This window comes from Pezoporus flaviventris, unplaced genomic scaffold (assembly GCF_033815535.1).
Source record: "Pezoporus flaviventris isolate CSIRO_AGI_PZ_B2104156 unplaced genomic scaffold, CSIRO_AGI_Pfla_v1 ptg000001l, whole genome shotgun sequence".
Classification (NCBI taxonomy): Eukaryota; Metazoa; Chordata; class Aves; order Psittaciformes; family Psittacidae; genus Pezoporus; species Pezoporus flaviventris.
Genome location: NW_026892549.1, coordinates 62,564,030 through 62,581,879, shown reverse-complemented (window position 1 = coordinate 62,581,879; position 17,850 = coordinate 62,564,030). Strand labels below are relative to the sequence as shown.

The following is a 17,850-nucleotide window of genomic DNA, read 5'->3' as shown; positions in this document are numbered from 1 at the left end:
TGTACTTCATCTTCCAAGGTAGGAAGTGGGGTAAACAAAGTTAAAAACGTTCTTCCTATGTGAGCCTTATTGCTCACCTAAGGCTTACATTAAAAGTTTTTTTTCTGCAAATCATTGGTACTACGTTTTGTCCCACAAGCACTGCTGAAGACAACATGCACCATATGAATTCAGTACCACATAAATAATTTACTGTGTGTTGTACTACTTGTTCGAAAGAACTAAGATTTCTGTAGTTCATTTCCATTGTACTTATTCCCATTTCTAAGCAAAAATATTAACTTTCTATTAGTTTCACTGGACATCAGATCACATTCCAAGTCACCACAGTTATACTGCTGTCTGTTAATCATACAGCAAACTAGCTCAAAGCAAGAACACATCTGATAAAAGAGATAAAGAGGATATTTTCATGATGTTTTCATCCTTTTTAGGAGTTCAGCGTTTGCTCAGGTCATCAACCAGAAAACTATCTGACATGAAGAGGTATTGTATACTTCTAAAGCATATGTAACTAAAGCTTGATTTTAAAACACACAAAAGTAATACAATTTCAATGGAGGTTTACTTGGAGAAAACATCTGTAGATACAATTTCTTTAAAAAGTACATTATGTCACTGAGGGAAATGCCAAACTAAACTTAAACAAAGTTAAAAAAAACCCACCGTATTCCTGCCCCAGTATTTTTATAGCTCCAAACAGCACTTAGCTAGCTGGTTTACAAGATTATAAGGTAGTTATTTCCAGCACGCTTTTCTTGTACAGCCACTTTCACTACAGTTATGTTTCCCCGTTGCTTTAAATGGGATTAACATGTTAACAGAAGGTAAAGACCATCTAAGAGAAAGTGAAAACTGGTAGCAAGAATGGCATTTGCTATTTTTAGGTGTATTTACTTCCATTTTCAGTATCTCTTTAGTACAGTATTAATCATGTTTGTTTAGTTCACTTTTAGAATGATACAAAGCAATATGTACAGAATGGCACCTTTAGCTGAACTTTAGTGCAAGTGATTCTCAATACCTAGAAAATCCAAAGCACTTGTTGGTATTAAAAATATCATTTTAAAGAATAATCTTGGAATTATCTTGAATTAGAATTACATGTTAAGATCATTTTACTGTACAAAAGCATCTTTAACAAGTTACCTGGGAAGTGGAGAACGTTTCAGCCCTTTTTTGTTCAAAGGAACGTATTTTAGATTCACTCATCGTGTCTGAGTCTGCAAAAACATAATGTCTGGGAGAGTATGACTCCGACAAACAGCTCAGTAGCCTCAGGATTTCTGTTGTGTGCCCGCCTGTAAAACAAAGTAAACTGCAGTTAGTATATGAGAAATGTTGTAACTTTCTTCAGCCGAGTGAGACACTTTTCCATTTAAAACTCATTAGTGCTACTATTATCAGTGACACTCCTCTGAGAGTAGAGGATTCAATTACAGGATGTTTGAGAGTGTTTAACATGAAGGCAGTTCAGCTCCCACTGAATCACAGAATCAGCCAGGTTGGAAAGACCTTTAAGATCATCATATCCAACCTTTACCCCAAGACTGTATTGATGGAAGTTTTTTAGTTAAATGGGATTGAAGCAGGATTCACAGAAGTATGGCATTTGTGTTCAATGTCCCGTCCTGCAAAAACACCTGGGCAGTTATACTGTAGTAGTCCATACTCAAAAGCCATACTATGGTGCAATGGTCAGAAATGAAGGTGGGCAGGATCCAGCTCAGAGCTGTGCCATGGAAGCATAACTCCCACTGACCCTACCCAGTGCTCAGTCCTATGACCTGCAAGAGCAGGGGCTGCACTACCCCAACTCATAACACTGAAATTAAGGAAGCAGCAAATTCACTCTGCAGCTAAGCCAGTATAAGAGCTGGCAGAAGAAACAGCCCAGCTCCAGCCAAATGCTTTAACCTTGAATGGGTGCCGACAACCTTCGCACTGCAAGGTCACTTTGTTTGGGTAGATAAAGTGTCATTGACCTGGGGAGAAGGGGAGGGTGTATTTATTGTGTTTGTAGGTTTTTGGAGCAGGGTGGTTTTTTGAGTTGGTTTTGGTCAGTTTTGTTTCCTGAACTGGAGCTCCAGGAGTGCCTGTAACAGTGGCAAAGGGAAAAATGTCTGTGTAGGTAAAGTGGAGCCATCCCATCTTTTGCCTGTTGGGCTGGATCAGCTTACCATCAAACTGCACCCCAAAGTATGTGCATAAGCTCTACTGGATGTGTTGGTTTTCACTCTGCTGGAAGTTGCAGAACAAAATAGTAAACTAAATGCATTCCTACTGCCTCCTGCTGCCCAGTGTCATTAACCTCCTACGAGATCTTTGCTATATAAGCCAAGCACTCTTGGCTGACAGCTTACAAGCAGCTAGAGCTATGCTGCTGCATTAGACATGAGAGTTTGCCACCTTCCCACAGAAATTCATGCAGTATCTGCTAGGATTCTCTTGTGAGTGATGGTTTATTGAAGTTTCACAAGTTTTAATGCAATCATCTGAGCATTCACAGAACAGCAATGGCAAATTTTCATGGTAGTCTTATTTTGGGGGGGGGCAAATTAATTGCCCTGTGGCTTTTGGGAGGTAACAAGGAGTAGACGTATGTGACTTCTTAGTGTGGGGTGACACACTTGGAAAACATTGGCAGACTCTCCCAAGTAAACCAGAGGAATGTGGCTTGGGTAAAATCATTGCAGAATGACAGGTATGTAGGGGATGTACTGATACTTGGAAAGCCTCCCCCTGAGTTGCCATCAATCACTTTCTGTCAGAAGACCAAGCAGCTGCACAGCTCTGTCTCACATCTGGTTTAGTCAGTACATTTGTCAGTGACTTGGGTGATACGCATGGGCCTTCTGAAGGGAAGGCTCAGAGACCCAACCAGCAGACATAAATACAGGCGAAAATGCTCCAAATAAAGGTGAAGCTTAACAGTTACTCAAATCAGGAGCTAAAGAACTGGAGAAGGCTGCATGGAGACCTCAGAGCAGCTTCCAGTGTCTGAAGGGGGCTACAAGGGTGCTGGGGAGGGACTCTTCATCAGGCTCTGTAGCGATAGGACAAGGGGTGATGGGTTCACACTGAAACAGGGGAAGTTCAGGTTAGATCTAAGGCAGAAGCTCTTCCCTGTGAGGGTGCTGAGGCGCTGGCACAGGGTGCCCAGAGAAGCTGTGGCTGCCCCATCCCTGGCAGTGTTCAAGGCCAGGTTCGACACAGGGGCTTGGAACACCCTGCTCTAGTGGAAGGTGTCCCTGCTGTGGCAGATGAGTTTTAACCTTTCCAACCCAAACCATTCTGCTCTTCTATAACATTCTATGACTCTGACAACCCCAAAGGCAGGCGGCGGCTCTGAGGGCACCCGACCGCCTGGGACAGCCGCCGTGAGGGAGTGAAGGACCTCCCATCAGCCCGGTAGCGGAACCCGCGACTACAGCTCCCGGCATGCACCAGGACACACTGCTGACCGCCTCCCTGGCTCCCGCTGCATCTCGGGAGTTGTAGTTCCTGGAGCCAGTTGCGGGCGCTCTGCCCCGGGACCCGCTTCCGCTACCGGTATCTCCTACTCACCGGAGCCGGCCACCACCAGGAGGCTGAAGGGAGGTGTTCGCCGGCTGCGGCGCCTCCTCGCCAGGAGCACCAAGGAGACCAGCAGTAAGGGGAGGAGGAGAAGGAAGGCGACAGACAGCGGGGGCTCCATGGCGCCGAGGCAGCCGTGCAGTCGCCCCGCCCAGTACCACCTCCCTCGTACGGCAGCCGGCGTGGCTCAGACCTCCTCAGAAACCGGCCTTCGCGGCTACAGCTGCTCGTCAGCCGCGTCCCGGGAGCTCTGAAAGGACACCAGCATCCTGGCCTGTATCAGCACCAATGCAGCAGCAGGGCCAGGGCAGTGATTGTCCCCCTGTACTGGGCACTGGTGGGGCCACACCTCGAATCCTGTGTTCAGCTCTGGGCCCCTCACGACAAGAGAGACATTGAGGTGCTGGAGCGGGGCCAGAGAAGAGCAACGGAGCTGGTGCAGGGCCTGGAGCACAAGTGTGATGGGGAACGGCTGGGGGACCTGGGGAGGTCAGTCTGGAGAAGAGAAGGCTCAGGGGGGACCTGATCGCTCCCTACAACTGCCTGAGAGGAGGATGGAGCCAGGAGGGGCTGGGCTCTGCTGCCAAGGAACAAGGGATGGGACAAGAGGAAACGGCCTCAAGCTGCACCAGGGGAGGTTTAGATGGAGCTGAGGAGCAATTCCTTCCCCAGAGGGTGCTCAGGCATTGGAACAGGCTGCCCAGGGCAGTGCTGGAGTCACCGTCCCTGCACCGTGGAGAGGAGGCCTCAGTGCCATGGGTTAGTGGTGGCCTTGGCAGTGTTAGGGTAAGAGTTGGACTGGATCAGCTGAAAGGTCTTTCCCATGTAGTGCATTCTGTGATGCTATAAATACTCCTGTGTTGGAGCTTGACCTGAAGGGTAAATAAGTACCACAGTGTTGCATGCTGAGCCACGCCTCTGGGCCCTGGTCTGCCCTTTCTACATGGGTTGCAGTCTGCTGAAAGAGATCTGATGCTTTAATTAATTTGTAAGTGCAGAAATAGAGGCTGAAGAAGCAGTCATGTGGCTACAACTGGCACGTACAGATTCCTGCAGGAATTGGCAAGCATGAGCAGCATAAACTTTACCCTGGTATGTATGCTTACATGCAACTATACATTGCTTACAGTAACACATAAAATGAAGACTGCTAATATTTCACTGTGTCTCGCTATTCTTGTTTCCATTCACTTCTAATGTTTTAGCTTTTTAGTTGAGTAAGAAGTATGGAATGATAGATCAGCACTCTTTTCCATCTCTGTCAGCAGCTGCTCTTTGTTGGGGGCATGGTGATGATTCAGCCATCAGACTAATCCCATACTTGTTTGCTAGAAAGAGTAAGATACTGCATTTTAGGACTAGGAAACAGTAGAGTTTGTTCATCATTGCCCTTAAATTGTCTGCTACAGACCAAGGCCCTCCTCTTCTGAACCAGGATCAGTGAACTCTATACCTTTTTGGAGTGGTTTGACGCTATTACTTTATGGGGTGACTTGTCAAGCATATGAAGCATGAGAGCTGTGCACTTGTACCTCAAGTGCACAAACACAATAGATCAGATGCAGTGCAATACTGCATCTGTCTGCTATGGTTTCTCTGGCTGTTTATTTTCATTCTGAACTAGTTGGGCTTTCTGTATCCCCACCAGCCTTGGAAGCTGAATGTTTCTTTCTCATTTTTAGCAGAAACTTCTGTCAGTGGTAGATTCCAATAGTTAGTGCATAATTTACAAGTTATCAATACACTTTTTAGCTACCCTTTGCCATCTTGGGGTTTGAAGTGAATCTTTCTACTTTATGTCTCGCAGTTCTACGGGTTAGGTTTTGTTTTTCTTCACACCAGTGCAACATATAATTTAGAGGTTATTTTAAGCAGAGACTATTAAAACCAGCGTTACTATGGTAAGGTCTGCCACCCAAATGAGTAACCTCACAAAAAGTACCTCACTGCTTAATCATCGTTGACACTTGGAAGCAACAAGGTTTTAATTAATAGTTTTGTTGATCATGCATAAATTCATTTTGCTTTCCACTTAATTAGCTACATAAAACTAAGAATTAGGGACAATAGAGATGCAAGTCTCTAAACTACAGAAGAAAGAGGAAGAAAGTACCACAGTCCTTTTTGAGAAAATAAACTATGTTAAAACAAGACAATAAGTTCTGTAGGAGTTTAAATACTATGTTTTCTGTGGTGATCTTACCCCTCTTGCAGCTTTTTCAGTGACAATAACATCACTGATGTAGAATGTATCCCAGGTAGCCACAGGGGGTGTAGCTAGCAATTGTATTATTAAAGGATTTTTTCCCCAAGGCTTTTTTGTATCTTACTTTGCACTTATTTTTCCTGCTGTAAGGAGTGTGAAAGAACTGCTTTGTATTAGGCATTTTATTCAGAGAAACAGCCCTGGAATGTCAGCAGCACAGAGTCATATACCCCTTCAACTGACTTCCTCCTTTTCATGTTAATTCTTCTGCATGCACATACTTCCCTTCTTATACAGAGTTCTTCTGCAAGGCTATTTGGTGGAAGTAATGAGAAACAGACCTAAAGCCAGTAAAGTTGGAAAGGTGTTTTTTTTTTGTTTCCCTAGGCTGGTCATTTAAAAACAAGAGGAACAATAAGAGTGATGCATACCTGCTTTTGGAGTAGAAATCTGAGGATTTGACAGTTCTTTGGGCACAAAGCAAAAGTCCTGACTTTCAAGGAGTCTAAAAACCTAACCAGCAAGTTTGCCTCATAAACTCATAGAACAAGTGCTGGAAGTGTTCTTACTCGTTGGGGATTTTGGTTGAATACGGAATATAGCTTTCAAGTAGTATCCAGAGCAGATTGCAAGGCTTGAGGGAGGAGTTTGGTGACACTGGTTAAAGTAACCATTTAAGAGTGAAGCAACAGCCTGCAACCTAGTCACCATAAAGTTCTGCAGGTATTTCTTTTCCCTTCCTGGAGATTAAGTAGAACCCATGAAGATCCCATTTACAGTATGACATTGCTAATCATGTCTTTTCTCAGTAGGACATAGATGTATTTGTGTTTTCTCCTCATGGCAAATCCACTCTCTTGTTCTGGACCAGGGAGGCTTCAGTCCAAGAACTGGAAGAGCCCTGAAGCAAGCAGGTTCTTTTCTACTCATTCAGCTGGGCTGCAAGCTTGGTGATTGATTCCTATCTGTCTATTCTTATCTATTCCTTGAGAATACCTTGCCTCAGCATCAGACATGCATGTGAAAGTTAGCATGAAAAAGAAGTTACTCTCCCAAAGTTTAGCGGATCATGGTCACATTAGCTAACTAACGTGAAGCAGGTGAAGTATAGGACTTCTGTGAGGAAGGCAGCGGCTAGTGCTGGATACCATTCTCCAGTCTGTGAAACTGGAATCATCAAATCAACCAGGCTGGGAAAGACCTTTCATCTCACCCAGTCCAACCGTTCCCAGCGCTGCCAAGGCCACCACTAACCCATGGCACTGAGGCCTTGTCTACATGGTGTGTGACCGCTGCCAGGAACAGTGACTCCAGCTCTGCCCTGGGCAGCCTGTTCCAATGCCTGAGTACCCTCTGGGGAAGGAATTGTTCCTCAGCTCCATCTAAAGCTGTCCTGGCACAGCTAGAGGCCGTTTCCTTTTGTCCTGCCCTTTTATTCCTTGGAAGCTGAGCCTAGCCCCCTCCTGTCTCCATCCTCCTTTCAGGTAGCTGTAGAAAGAAGTAATACTGCAAGTGAACATGTAACCTGTTTGGGAGGAAGCACTTGCCCTAAAAAGTCATTTGACAGAAAGTGATACAAGGGCAGTAATTATAAGGGCTGTCTTTGGTAACTGCTGCTAATGCAGGAAGTTAGCTTTGAACTTCTTTACTTGGAGGAGCAATAAACCATGCTTATTCTAAGTAATGGCTCACTGTTGTCCAAAAGAAAACCTTGAAACTCTTGAATAGGAAAAAAATAGGCTTTTATAAAATGGTGTAATTTTTTTTCATTTACTGCTTGTCAGACAGTGTTCCAAAGAAAAACGTGCTGCTATCCTTTTTATGTGAATATTCTCTGCAGAAGCTTGCTAGTACATCTGGTGCATGTCTCCTTTTGAAAGTTACACTGGTGAGTACTAAATTGAGCTGAGGAAAGCTTGCTTTCTTTGTGTTTCAGGTTCTGTTGGCTCCGACAGGAAAGGCTGCAATTGGAATATTAGCAAAAGTATTTTTTCCCTGAAATGAAATATAGCCAGCTTTGGCTATCCGATGACCATTCCCATTCTGAGATTCCACTCATAAGTAATCTAACTTTAACTGTTAAACAAGAGAGTCTTTCCATGCAACTGAAATACATTTTAGATTAATGATTTCTTAACTGGCATTGTGAATAATGGCTTTTTCTTTTCCTTCTAATTATGAATTCTCAAAGTAGATCGATGAACAAGAATGATTGTACTGTTGTTTTCTTAAATGAGGTCATTTTGCCTTGTTTTGGCTTAGAGTACAGCTTTACAAGCAGTTGCATTAGCACAACTGAAGGTAAACTACCAAAATGGTAGAAGGAGTTTAGTGAGGAAAAGGGCAGGAACCTCTTACTGAGGCTTTGCTACTGGAAAAATGGTAACGTGGAGCCGTTTGTCATGTTAAACCTCAGCCATGCATTAAATCTATCTAAATACTGTTCTTAGCAAATAGATTCATAGCAGAAGTGATTTGAAAAACAAGGTATGTTATAGAAGTAAACTTTTTTTCTGCAGAAAACACTTATTTTTATATGCTTCTGAGGTGTTCAGAAACGTAAAGAGCAGTGATATGGTGCTCTTTGATTAGAGAAAACCGGAAGACTTCTGGGTTTCTAATGATTCCTCTTTAAAATGAGAAATTCAAGCTGCAAAAAGTCCTGCTGTTGGGCAGGAAAGGGATTTTTAATTAAATCAGTGGATTAGACCATTGGGAATCAACTGGGGACAGGGTGAAGCAGGCATCTGATACATGAGCTAATATATAAGATGCTGGCTGTTCTCACTTGATGGCAGAAATTAGGATGTTATCAGAGCCAGGCTGTGATGAAACGTGTCCCTTTTTTGCAGCAGTTACTTTCAAATACATTGGGCTAAGTGCAATTTTGCCTTCTTGTGACTCATTACAATTATAGGAATGGAATCTGATATAGTCCTGGTTTGTATTTGTAATCAATGACACCTGCAATATTTATGTCAGCATTATAGTTAGGGTTGTGCTTGCTGGTACAATGGCACATCTCATATATATATAAAATGGCTGTCATTTGTTTAGATACAAAGACGCAGCATTTGCACGCAGTTAAACACTGCTTGTCCCAAACAGCCAAAAGGGTGGGATGAAATTCCCCAAATAATGAGATTTATTCTCTATTAAAAATGAATGCTTTCTCCCATTCACATTTGCCATTGCTTACACTTGAATTTCCACTGCTGAGCTGTGGTGTCTAACTGCCGCCAGACAGCAAAGCAGTTGTGAGTTTACACCAACTCAATAAATAAGGTAACCTTCCCTCCCACTATTGAAATAATTCCTTCTTTCTGGCAATGACAGGTTCTCTGTATGCAGTCTTTGGAAGTGGGAACGGAGGGAGGAGGCTGGGTCTAATGAATTAGAATCAAAGCAGCAATTTGTGAGGAAAATGTTCTTCTCTAACAGGCATGAGCCCCACTGCAAGCAGATGCTTCTTTAACCTGCCACATCTGACAGTGTGGCTAGGAAGCCCATTTCTGTAGCTTTGATGACATAAGACTTGGCAGTAGTTTGGGTGCCTTCTGAGTGACACAAGGTTTGGTAATTGTTTGGGTGCATTCTGAGTGTGATTTTATGAAGCAAGGGCACCAAAATTACATATTGTAACTTGCTGTAATTACTGGTTAGCATGCGCAGGGAGCAGTCCCTGTGACATACTGTAAGGTGATGTTCTTTGATCTCTTAAAAAAGCCAGGAGAAAGAGAGCACTGTCACATCTTCAAAGTCCTGAGTGACCTTGAGGTGCGTGGGTGCCTCTGGCCACTCACCCTGTAAAAATAAGGCCTTTCAATAAAAGTACTTCAAGAAATAGATTTGGATTCTGAGATTATCTTCCTGGAAATAGGTCTTTATGTCTGTTTATAATGTTTAGACAAAATTGGCAAGGAACTTGCAGGTTAGGATGTAGGTTCTCTGCATATTCACAGTTGCTTTTCAGGTGGGGTTTTCCTGAGCTTTCCAGGGGTCTGTGAGGAGGATGAGGAGAATTGCTGTCAGAAAACCAGCCCTTGCCTGGGCAGGGGGATAGCTTGGTCTCATTCATCAGCTTGTATCAGAGTGTACCTCTTCTCTCAGACTGAAAAACAGGTATTTGGGGGCTGCTGCTGTCAGTCACAGTTCTTCTTCCAGATTTCAGTATTCATCCCTCAGCATTCTTAGGCTTGAGAGAAAGGCCTCTCACCCTTCTACACTCTCTCCATCCTCTCCTCACGAGTGTACAAAATTCATCAGGACTGATACCTTCCAATACAAAGATAGGTTACTGACTTGAAAGTGAGGATGGTTTTCTGAGCTCTTGAAGTTTCTAAAGGTCTAGCATTGAATTATTTACATGCTGGCACTGGAAAGAACTGGTCATATTCAAAGAGAATACAACCAAAGAATCACAGAATGATTCGGGTTGGAAAGGACCTTAAGATCATCCAATTTCACCCCCCTGCCATGGGCAGAGATACCTTCCACTAGAGCAGGATGCTCCAAGCCCCTGTGTCCAACCTGGCCTTGAACGCTGCCAGGGATGGGGCAGCCACAGCTTCTCTGGGCACCCTGTGCCAGCACCTCAGCACCCTCACAGGGAAGAGCTTCTGCCTTAGATCTAACCTGAACTTCCCCTGTTTCAGTTTGAACCTGTCACCCCTTGTCCTGTTGCTACAGGTCCCTCTCTAGCATCCTTCAGACACTGGAAGCTGCTCTGAGGTCTCCACGCCGCTTCTCTTCTCCAGGCTCAACAGCCCCAGTGTTCTCAGCCTGTCTTCTGGTTTTGCTCTTCACTGTCTTTCATTTTCTTTTCCTCCTGCATTCCTCGTGTCTTCTCTTTATGAAGTTCCATTTAAAAATATGTCATTTGTTGACTAAGAGTTTTGGGCATGCTGCCAGGAACGGCTGTAGGTCTGGGGATCTGTAAAAGTAATGTTAAAGTCAATTGAATGTAATAACTCCACTAGCTCTGAATGGAGATAAATGGAATTCTTTGTAGAGTTTGTAAGGCTGGCTGAGTTGTCTCAGTATTTTAATTTGTGTATGTTTGTGTATCATTCTTGCAAGAAAAAATAGGAAAATTCTGAAATCTGAATGTAGTGCTTTTGTTTAGTTGGCAATAGGTACGATGTGAGTCCAGCTATAGCCAATGTAACTCGCCTTCTGCACTACATTTTACCAGTCTTTGATTATGTAAGAACATAAGGTTTAAAACCAGATACCCCTCCCATTTTTTGTCATCAACTGCAGGTGATGTGTAACAGGGTTCTCTCTATGCTTGACAGTATGGGCATGTTCTTGTATTACAGCTTAAACAAATGTTGGGAAATGAGACATTGTTTGCATTAGTTATTGTGAATGTAATGCATTGTTAAGGTGTCAAGAGAGTTGGTGGATTCCTTGTTGAGAATTAAATGGTGATAATGAGACGATTGCTTGGAGTTAATTTATGGTATTAATTATTTTGCTGGCTGATGATAAACATTACTGAAAATACAGTATTGTATTATATTACAGCTTCTGATTGCCTACTGCTGATCAAAGACAAATAAATACTACAAATAATTTCCAAACAGGGCTCTTACAAGTGCTTTGATAGTCTTTTTTGAATACTTCAAAGACAAACTATGTTGTCTTTTTGATTGTAGCTTTGTGTTTGAGGACTGGTACAATTTTAAACACAAGTAACTCTTACGTAGATAACAGTCAAGCCAAGAGCTTGTATAAGCCTCAATTATTATGGTATTTTAACAAATTAATTGAGAAACTGTTTGTAAGGTGAAGCGCAATCACCTTTAAAGAGCACTGTTCACACAAAGGCAAAAAGAAAAGGTTGTTCAAAGTGAAACTGAAGAGTTACTGCCCCAGACTTCTCCCTTTGCAGTGTACTTTTGTAGTTAAGAATCGGATCACGAGAAGCCTTCCACAGTGGTGATGGGGGGGATGAAGTGCTGTATTCTCATCCAGATTCACTTTCTTATTGCTGCAGCATGCAGGAATTCTTTGGGAAAGACACTGTGCAAAAGTCAGATGAAAAGACTGTCCCTGTTTTAAGGATATATATGTAGATTTTAAGGAAAGATAAATTATATGAGGTGCAGAACATTACCTGCTCCAGCACCTGGCTTCATATATTTATCTGTGGGATAACTTGCACACACGAGTTTGTTCAGATGCCCTGTATAAATAAGCATGTAATTGTCTTAATTCTGAACATGATGGACTAGCTGCGTGGTATGTCTGGCACATCCAGTGAGTCTGAGATGTCTAACACTCTGTGCATATGCCTGGAGTACAGAACACATCTGACTTACGCACTGCAGAACACAGCACTAGGCTAGAACATCTTGCTCTGCAGAGGTGCAGGTACTGTTGCCCAAGATATCTTGAATCTGGAAGTTCTCACTTTCAGTGGTGAGATTCCTGTTTCCACTGGGGCATAATATCCATATAGAAAAAGAAGACCTCACCAGAGGAACTCCAGATGTGTAAAAGCCATTATTCAGCAAATCAAACGCACAGCTGTTGAAACACTGGCTCTTTAAGCAGTCCCATTAGAATTATTACAGCAAATGTGTACAACATGTATAAATGTGCAATACTGGGGGGAAGAAAAGCAAACCAAAACACCACAACCAAGACATTGCAATTAGTGTCTGTTACAATGCAGTTTATTCACTTGGACAATATGTTTGGTACAATTCACAAAGAGACTTTTCAAACCCTTTGTTAATGTTTGCATGATACATTTTTATGGTGAAACGTTGTATATATCACATATACTATTAGGATTATTTTTGTATTTTCCTTATTTTTAATTATCCTTGGGTCTTATATTCAATATTTTTCTAATATTTGTAGACACTTGCGTAAGTCAATCAGAGCAAGCTTTGTTCATCAGCAAAAATGTGTATGGTGTTGAATAGTGTCACTGGAAGTGGAAACCTAAATAAATCCCCCACTTGGTCTGAAAGGCAAACTTTATTTCCGTGGTTTAGCACTGATGTATTTAAATGTACTGTTTATTCTGTTTTTGTATCTTTCTTAGCAGGACTGCTGTCTTGAATCACAGGTTTGGAAGTTACAGTACAGAGCACAGTTTCCTTCATCTGGCTGGACTTGCACAGAGGGGCGAAGTCTGTATCAAATAACAAGCAGATCAAGGCTTTAGAGAGAGGGGGAATCACTACACATGCTGTTGTCAATGGAGACTAAAACTCTACGTAAGATTCTATAATAGTGGCAACTCAAAATGTGCAAAAAATGACAGTATTAACAAGTATCACTGCTAAGAGCAGGGTCCTTGCTGTAAGACATTATTAGCAATAAAAGAAAATGAATAGTACATTCTGGGGCTACTAAAATGACAAAATTAGGACTTTGTAAGTTCCTAAGACTTACTTCATAATAGTATTCCTTTTAAAATAATGTATTACACCACATTACTATTTACTGCAAAATATGAAATAAAGAAGCTTTAAGGGACATGAATTTTAAAATCCTCTTGTTCTCTGAAGAAATATATAATTATGACAAGTATTATTGAGCACTGTATTTGAGAACTATGTGAAAAACAGTTCCTTGTTTTCTTAGTCAGGGTTTCTTGATGGATTTCAACAGTATTTGGAGATACATGATGTGAGTGTGCACCAGGTTTCACTGTTTCCTTGTGCCGCTAAGTCATTTTCCTGCTTTGTTTAATCAAGGCTTTCACAGATCAACAGAAGATGGAAAAAGCACTAAAACTGATAGAGAAATTCTTGCAAAACCTGAAAAAAATGACAGAGGAAACTATATTTTCAAGAAACTCCTTCACCTTTTCAGGCCTGTATGGCTGTCATTAAAACATTTTCATAAACCATTCTTTCCACCCTGTGGTGCATGCTGAAAGAGGCAAAGTTAAATGCTGTGCAGCTGCTATGGCCTGTGCCAAGGTTTAGACAGATCTAAGCAAGGCTTAGAAGCTATCTTTAGCATACAGATGAGTTATACTACCCCAAGCATGTGCACTGTCTTTTTACCTGGTGTGCTGCTCCTTAAAATAAGATGCTATCACATAAAATGAAATAGCACAAAATAGCAAATATCAAGGAGCACTGTTTTGGTCTCTACTTGAATTATGGTGATTTTAATTAACAGTATGAACATTTAAAAAAAAAACCATTGCTTTCTGACCCTTTGCTTGTTGAATTGTTGGGAAATACTTTGTTGTTAGCACTGCTTGGCACCAATTTCATGCTTTTCAATTGTATGCCATTACAAAGTACATCTTCTTCCATTTTCTGCTGTTCTGACATCATCAAATTCTAGTCACTGCCCTGCTCCACACTGATCTTGTTGCTAAGAGCCTTGACTCTGACAAAGCAAAAGGAAATGTGCATGTGAAGAAAAGAATCTGGTATTATTTCATCAAGCTTCTTCCTGCTGTTTCTGGTATGCTCCATCTTGGAGATTAGGGAACTGAGAAGTCATGTTAACCTCAGAGCTCTCTGGTTTAAGCCTTTGGCAATGGAATGCTTTCTAGACCCTCAATTTGCTGGTCCCAAAGATACACCCAGGTGGAGCTTTGTTTACTAAAGAGCCAAGGACACATTTAACAAAGCTGCAGTCCTGCCTCTGTTATAGTCCTTTGTGCAAGCACTTTGACAGGAAAGAAAATGCATGGAGGAATGTCAGGTGGACAATGAAGGAAGTCACGGGAGGAAGAAAAGTGACAGGAAATGAAGAGGTGGTAAGAAAATAGACAATAAATGGGAAAGGGGTAAAACGGGAGACAGAATGACCTGGGAAAGAAAAACAGAGATGGAGTTCCTGCAAGTTCCATGGATCATATTCAGCACATCTGTCTTAATGCGGTTTGATGTCTTGTCATAACACTGACATAGTGCATCAGCATAGAAGTTTGTAATGCAGCAAAATAAACTCACAGTGTGCTGTTTTACAGGTCCTCAATAGCTGCTGGACAATTATAATCAGGCCTATAAAACCAATAGAGGGTGATGATGCAGGTGAGGTGTAACTAGATGAAAGAGACAGCGTGTGATAAGAGATAACTAGAGAAGACAGCAAAACTGGAAGGAAACTGAAGAAGGGAGACGGAGGTACAGGAAGGGTTAGTGACTAGATAGCTTCCCAGAAGCAAGCCTTTTTTCCATCAGTGAGAGTAGGTGCTGCTGGCAGAAATGCTATTTCAAATGGGGAGGTGACAGGAGCTAGGAAAACTAAACTCACTGACCTAAGATGAAAAAAAGGAGGGTGTGTTTAGAGGAAGTAAGCTACAGCAGGGCAAAGTGAAGGAATTGCTTAGTACACTGCTACCTAAAGATGGGACAGAATACGTTACAGTGACCTATGCTGGAAAGGTAATGCTCACATTCTGCAGCTCTCAATCTGAGCCGGTTTTACACAATATGCATCAACACACAAAATGGGTCTGCTGTTTGGCAAATGAAGCTAGCACTTTTCATTCAGAGAAGCATACAGCTCAGCAGCTGTTGAACACCCTGCATGTACCCAGTTAAACAAAAAAGCAAGCAGAGTCACTCTGTTTTTTCTATAGATATTTTTGGGTGAGGGAGGATGTTATAGAAATTGTTTCTTTTTTCCCCTTTTCCATTCACCATTTTCCTGCTATTTTTCAGCTTCCTTTTTTTGGCTAAGCCCAAATTTGGATCCTTTCTTTTCAGTCTCCTCTCTTCAGTCTTTGGCTTTCTGAATTAAAAGCATGATATTAGCTGCCCACAGTTACTGTGATTGGACTCCTTGTGTGGCCTGAGTAATTTCAGTCAATGGAGCTGGTTCTTTTCTCACTCACACCAGTGTAACTCCTTGGCTTCAGTGGAGTTACTCTCGATTCTCAGTGCTGTGAAAGGACAATTGTGCTTGCTTTTTCATATGTTCTTTCTTCCTGTGATATTTTTGCTTACATGTATAATTGATTTTTCTGGGAAGATCTCCTGATGCTGACAGGCAGAGCTTGGAACTTCTTGAGACAGAAATAAATCCAAGCATTTTTTAGGTCACTGAGTTCAATCGACTGCTGCTACACCACCACGTTATGTAATTTCTTTCATAAACTCATCAGGCTTTCACCATTCATTAAAACTCTACTCTTACTGCCATTGGTAAATTCAGACAGACAGGTTAGTTGCATCCTGTGTAAGCTCAAAACCACAGCTGAAATAACTTTCAAATGCTCTAAAAGTATTTTAGTGTCTCACTTTTGAGTACAGCAGTCATGAGAAAGGCTTCATTCTTGGCAGAAGTAGGCTCAGCTCTGAGAAAGCATGGTTCTGAAATTACAGCTGTACTTAGGAAAGGGTGCTGTGTAGTTTTCTATTCATGGTCACATCCCTCTCACAGATTTTAGGGGGAGTTACAAGCAGTCATCTGACAACAAATTTCTACCATACCTAAAGTGCCACCCTGCAAGTAATTACAGAAGGAGAAGGGTATGGAGCAGGAGTGTACAGCTTGGCTGAGGGTGGATTACTACGGACTTCAAGTAATTTATATTGAGCTACCTTCTCTTTTACACCCGTCTTAGCAGACCCCATCCATTTCAGCAGAGTTTGTCCTTCCTTTATGGAATTCCTGGGCCTAATTAGCAGGAAGCTGAAAATCATCAACAGAACCAAGATGTTTAATTGTAATTAAAGCATATATGAAGAGCAGAGCCCAGTTTTTCTTTTACATAATGTAAATAAGATGATTCAGCTGAAGTCAACAGAATTATGCTCTTACCTGTGAATGCTACTGTGACACTTCCATGTCTTCTCTACCTTCCCTATGGTCTTTCAGCACATAATGAGAGGGCTGGATCACCTCTCCCATGGAGACAGGCTGAGAAAGCCGGGCTTGTTCAGCCAGAAGACTCCAGGTAGACCTTAAAGCAGCTTCCAGCAAGAAACCTGGACAGGGGCTTTTGACAAGGACATGTAGTGATAGGACAACGGGGGTGGCTTTAAACTGCAAGAGGGGAGACTGAGATGAGCTCTCAGGCAGAAGTTCTTCCCTGGCACAGGGTGCCCAGAGAAGCTGTGGCTGCCCATCCCTGGCAGTGTTCAAGGCCAGGTTGGACACAGGGGCTTGGAGCAACCTGCTCTAGTGGAAGGTGTCCCTGCCCGTGGCGGGGGCTGGAACTGGATGAGCTTTAAGGTCCCAAAACATTCTGTGGTTCTGTGATTCTATGATATGTGCCATCTATCAACATGGAATATAATTTTATGTTTTGCCCTGTGTTCCTAAATCTCTGTTCCACACCTCACCTCAGCAAGCCTGTACTTCCCTGCCCTGATGAAGCTTGGCTTCAGAAATGGTGTTTGTTGCTGAGGAAGTTCTTGACAGTTATCATTTAGTGGTGGCAACTTTGTTTTGCAGCTGCTGGAAAAAAAGATGGCTGCAAATCAGAAGGGAGAGAGGAAAAGGTGTATTAGTTATGAAAGCCAAACTGTGGTCACTGTACAGCAACCAGCTGGCTGTGATAAACTGCTCTGGTGACTGTTTATCCTCCCCTCTAGCTACTGTATTTCTGGTGCAGAAATGCGTGCACAGCTTGCATCATGTAAGCACAGTAAGTCTTACACTTTTATGACTTACTGGAAATGCTCAAAGTAATGGTGTGGTAAAGTTCAAGCAACACTTTGTAGGAGTTGTTTATTGGAATTGCTTTGCACATGCAATACAGGCATGTATTTGCTCTAAATGTTTGCTCTCAGGATCTCATTGGGATTGCTGGACATGGGACATCCAAGGTGAGGTTGTTGCATATAAGCAGTAACAGCCAATCTAAGAAGATTATTAGATATCTGTGTATAGCAGATATACAAGCCATTCTCAAAATCTTTCTGGAGAGCATTTCTGATTGCAAAAGAGGACAGATAACCAGTCTAAAGCAACCTGGACTTATGGTAGCCATATCTAACCATGTCTACAGGCTTCCCTTCTACTGCAAGGCCTTCATACCCCCACAGGCAGCAAATTCCCCAAAATCTTGAGAAATATCCTGACATATGCTCACATGGAGAGCAGCTGCCAGGCAGGAGTCCTCAGTGCAT

The 17,850-nt window shown here is 42.4% G+C and overlaps 1 protein-coding gene across 2 annotated transcripts in view; it reads right to left on the bottom strand.

Moving 5' to 3' along the window:
* Positions 1–17,850, bottom strand: part of ALG14 (ALG14 UDP-N-acetylglucosaminyltransferase subunit) — a 36,882-nt gene that overhangs the window by 16,388 nt on the left and 2,644 nt on the right. Inside the window, exons 1-2 of one of the 2 annotated variants that reach the window (XM_061461893.1) lie at positions 3,568–3,732; positions 1,150–1,301 (exon numbers count right to left, since the gene is read on the bottom strand). In XM_061461893.1, coding sequence (XP_061317877.1) covers positions 1,150–1,301; positions 3,568–3,697 — 282 coding nt within the window. In that variant the 5' untranslated portion in view covers positions 3,698–3,732. Of the gene's footprint in view, positions 1–1,149; positions 1,302–3,567; positions 3,733–17,850 lie in introns of those variants that run through there. The other variant, XM_061461904.1, reaches the window with a different exon arrangement.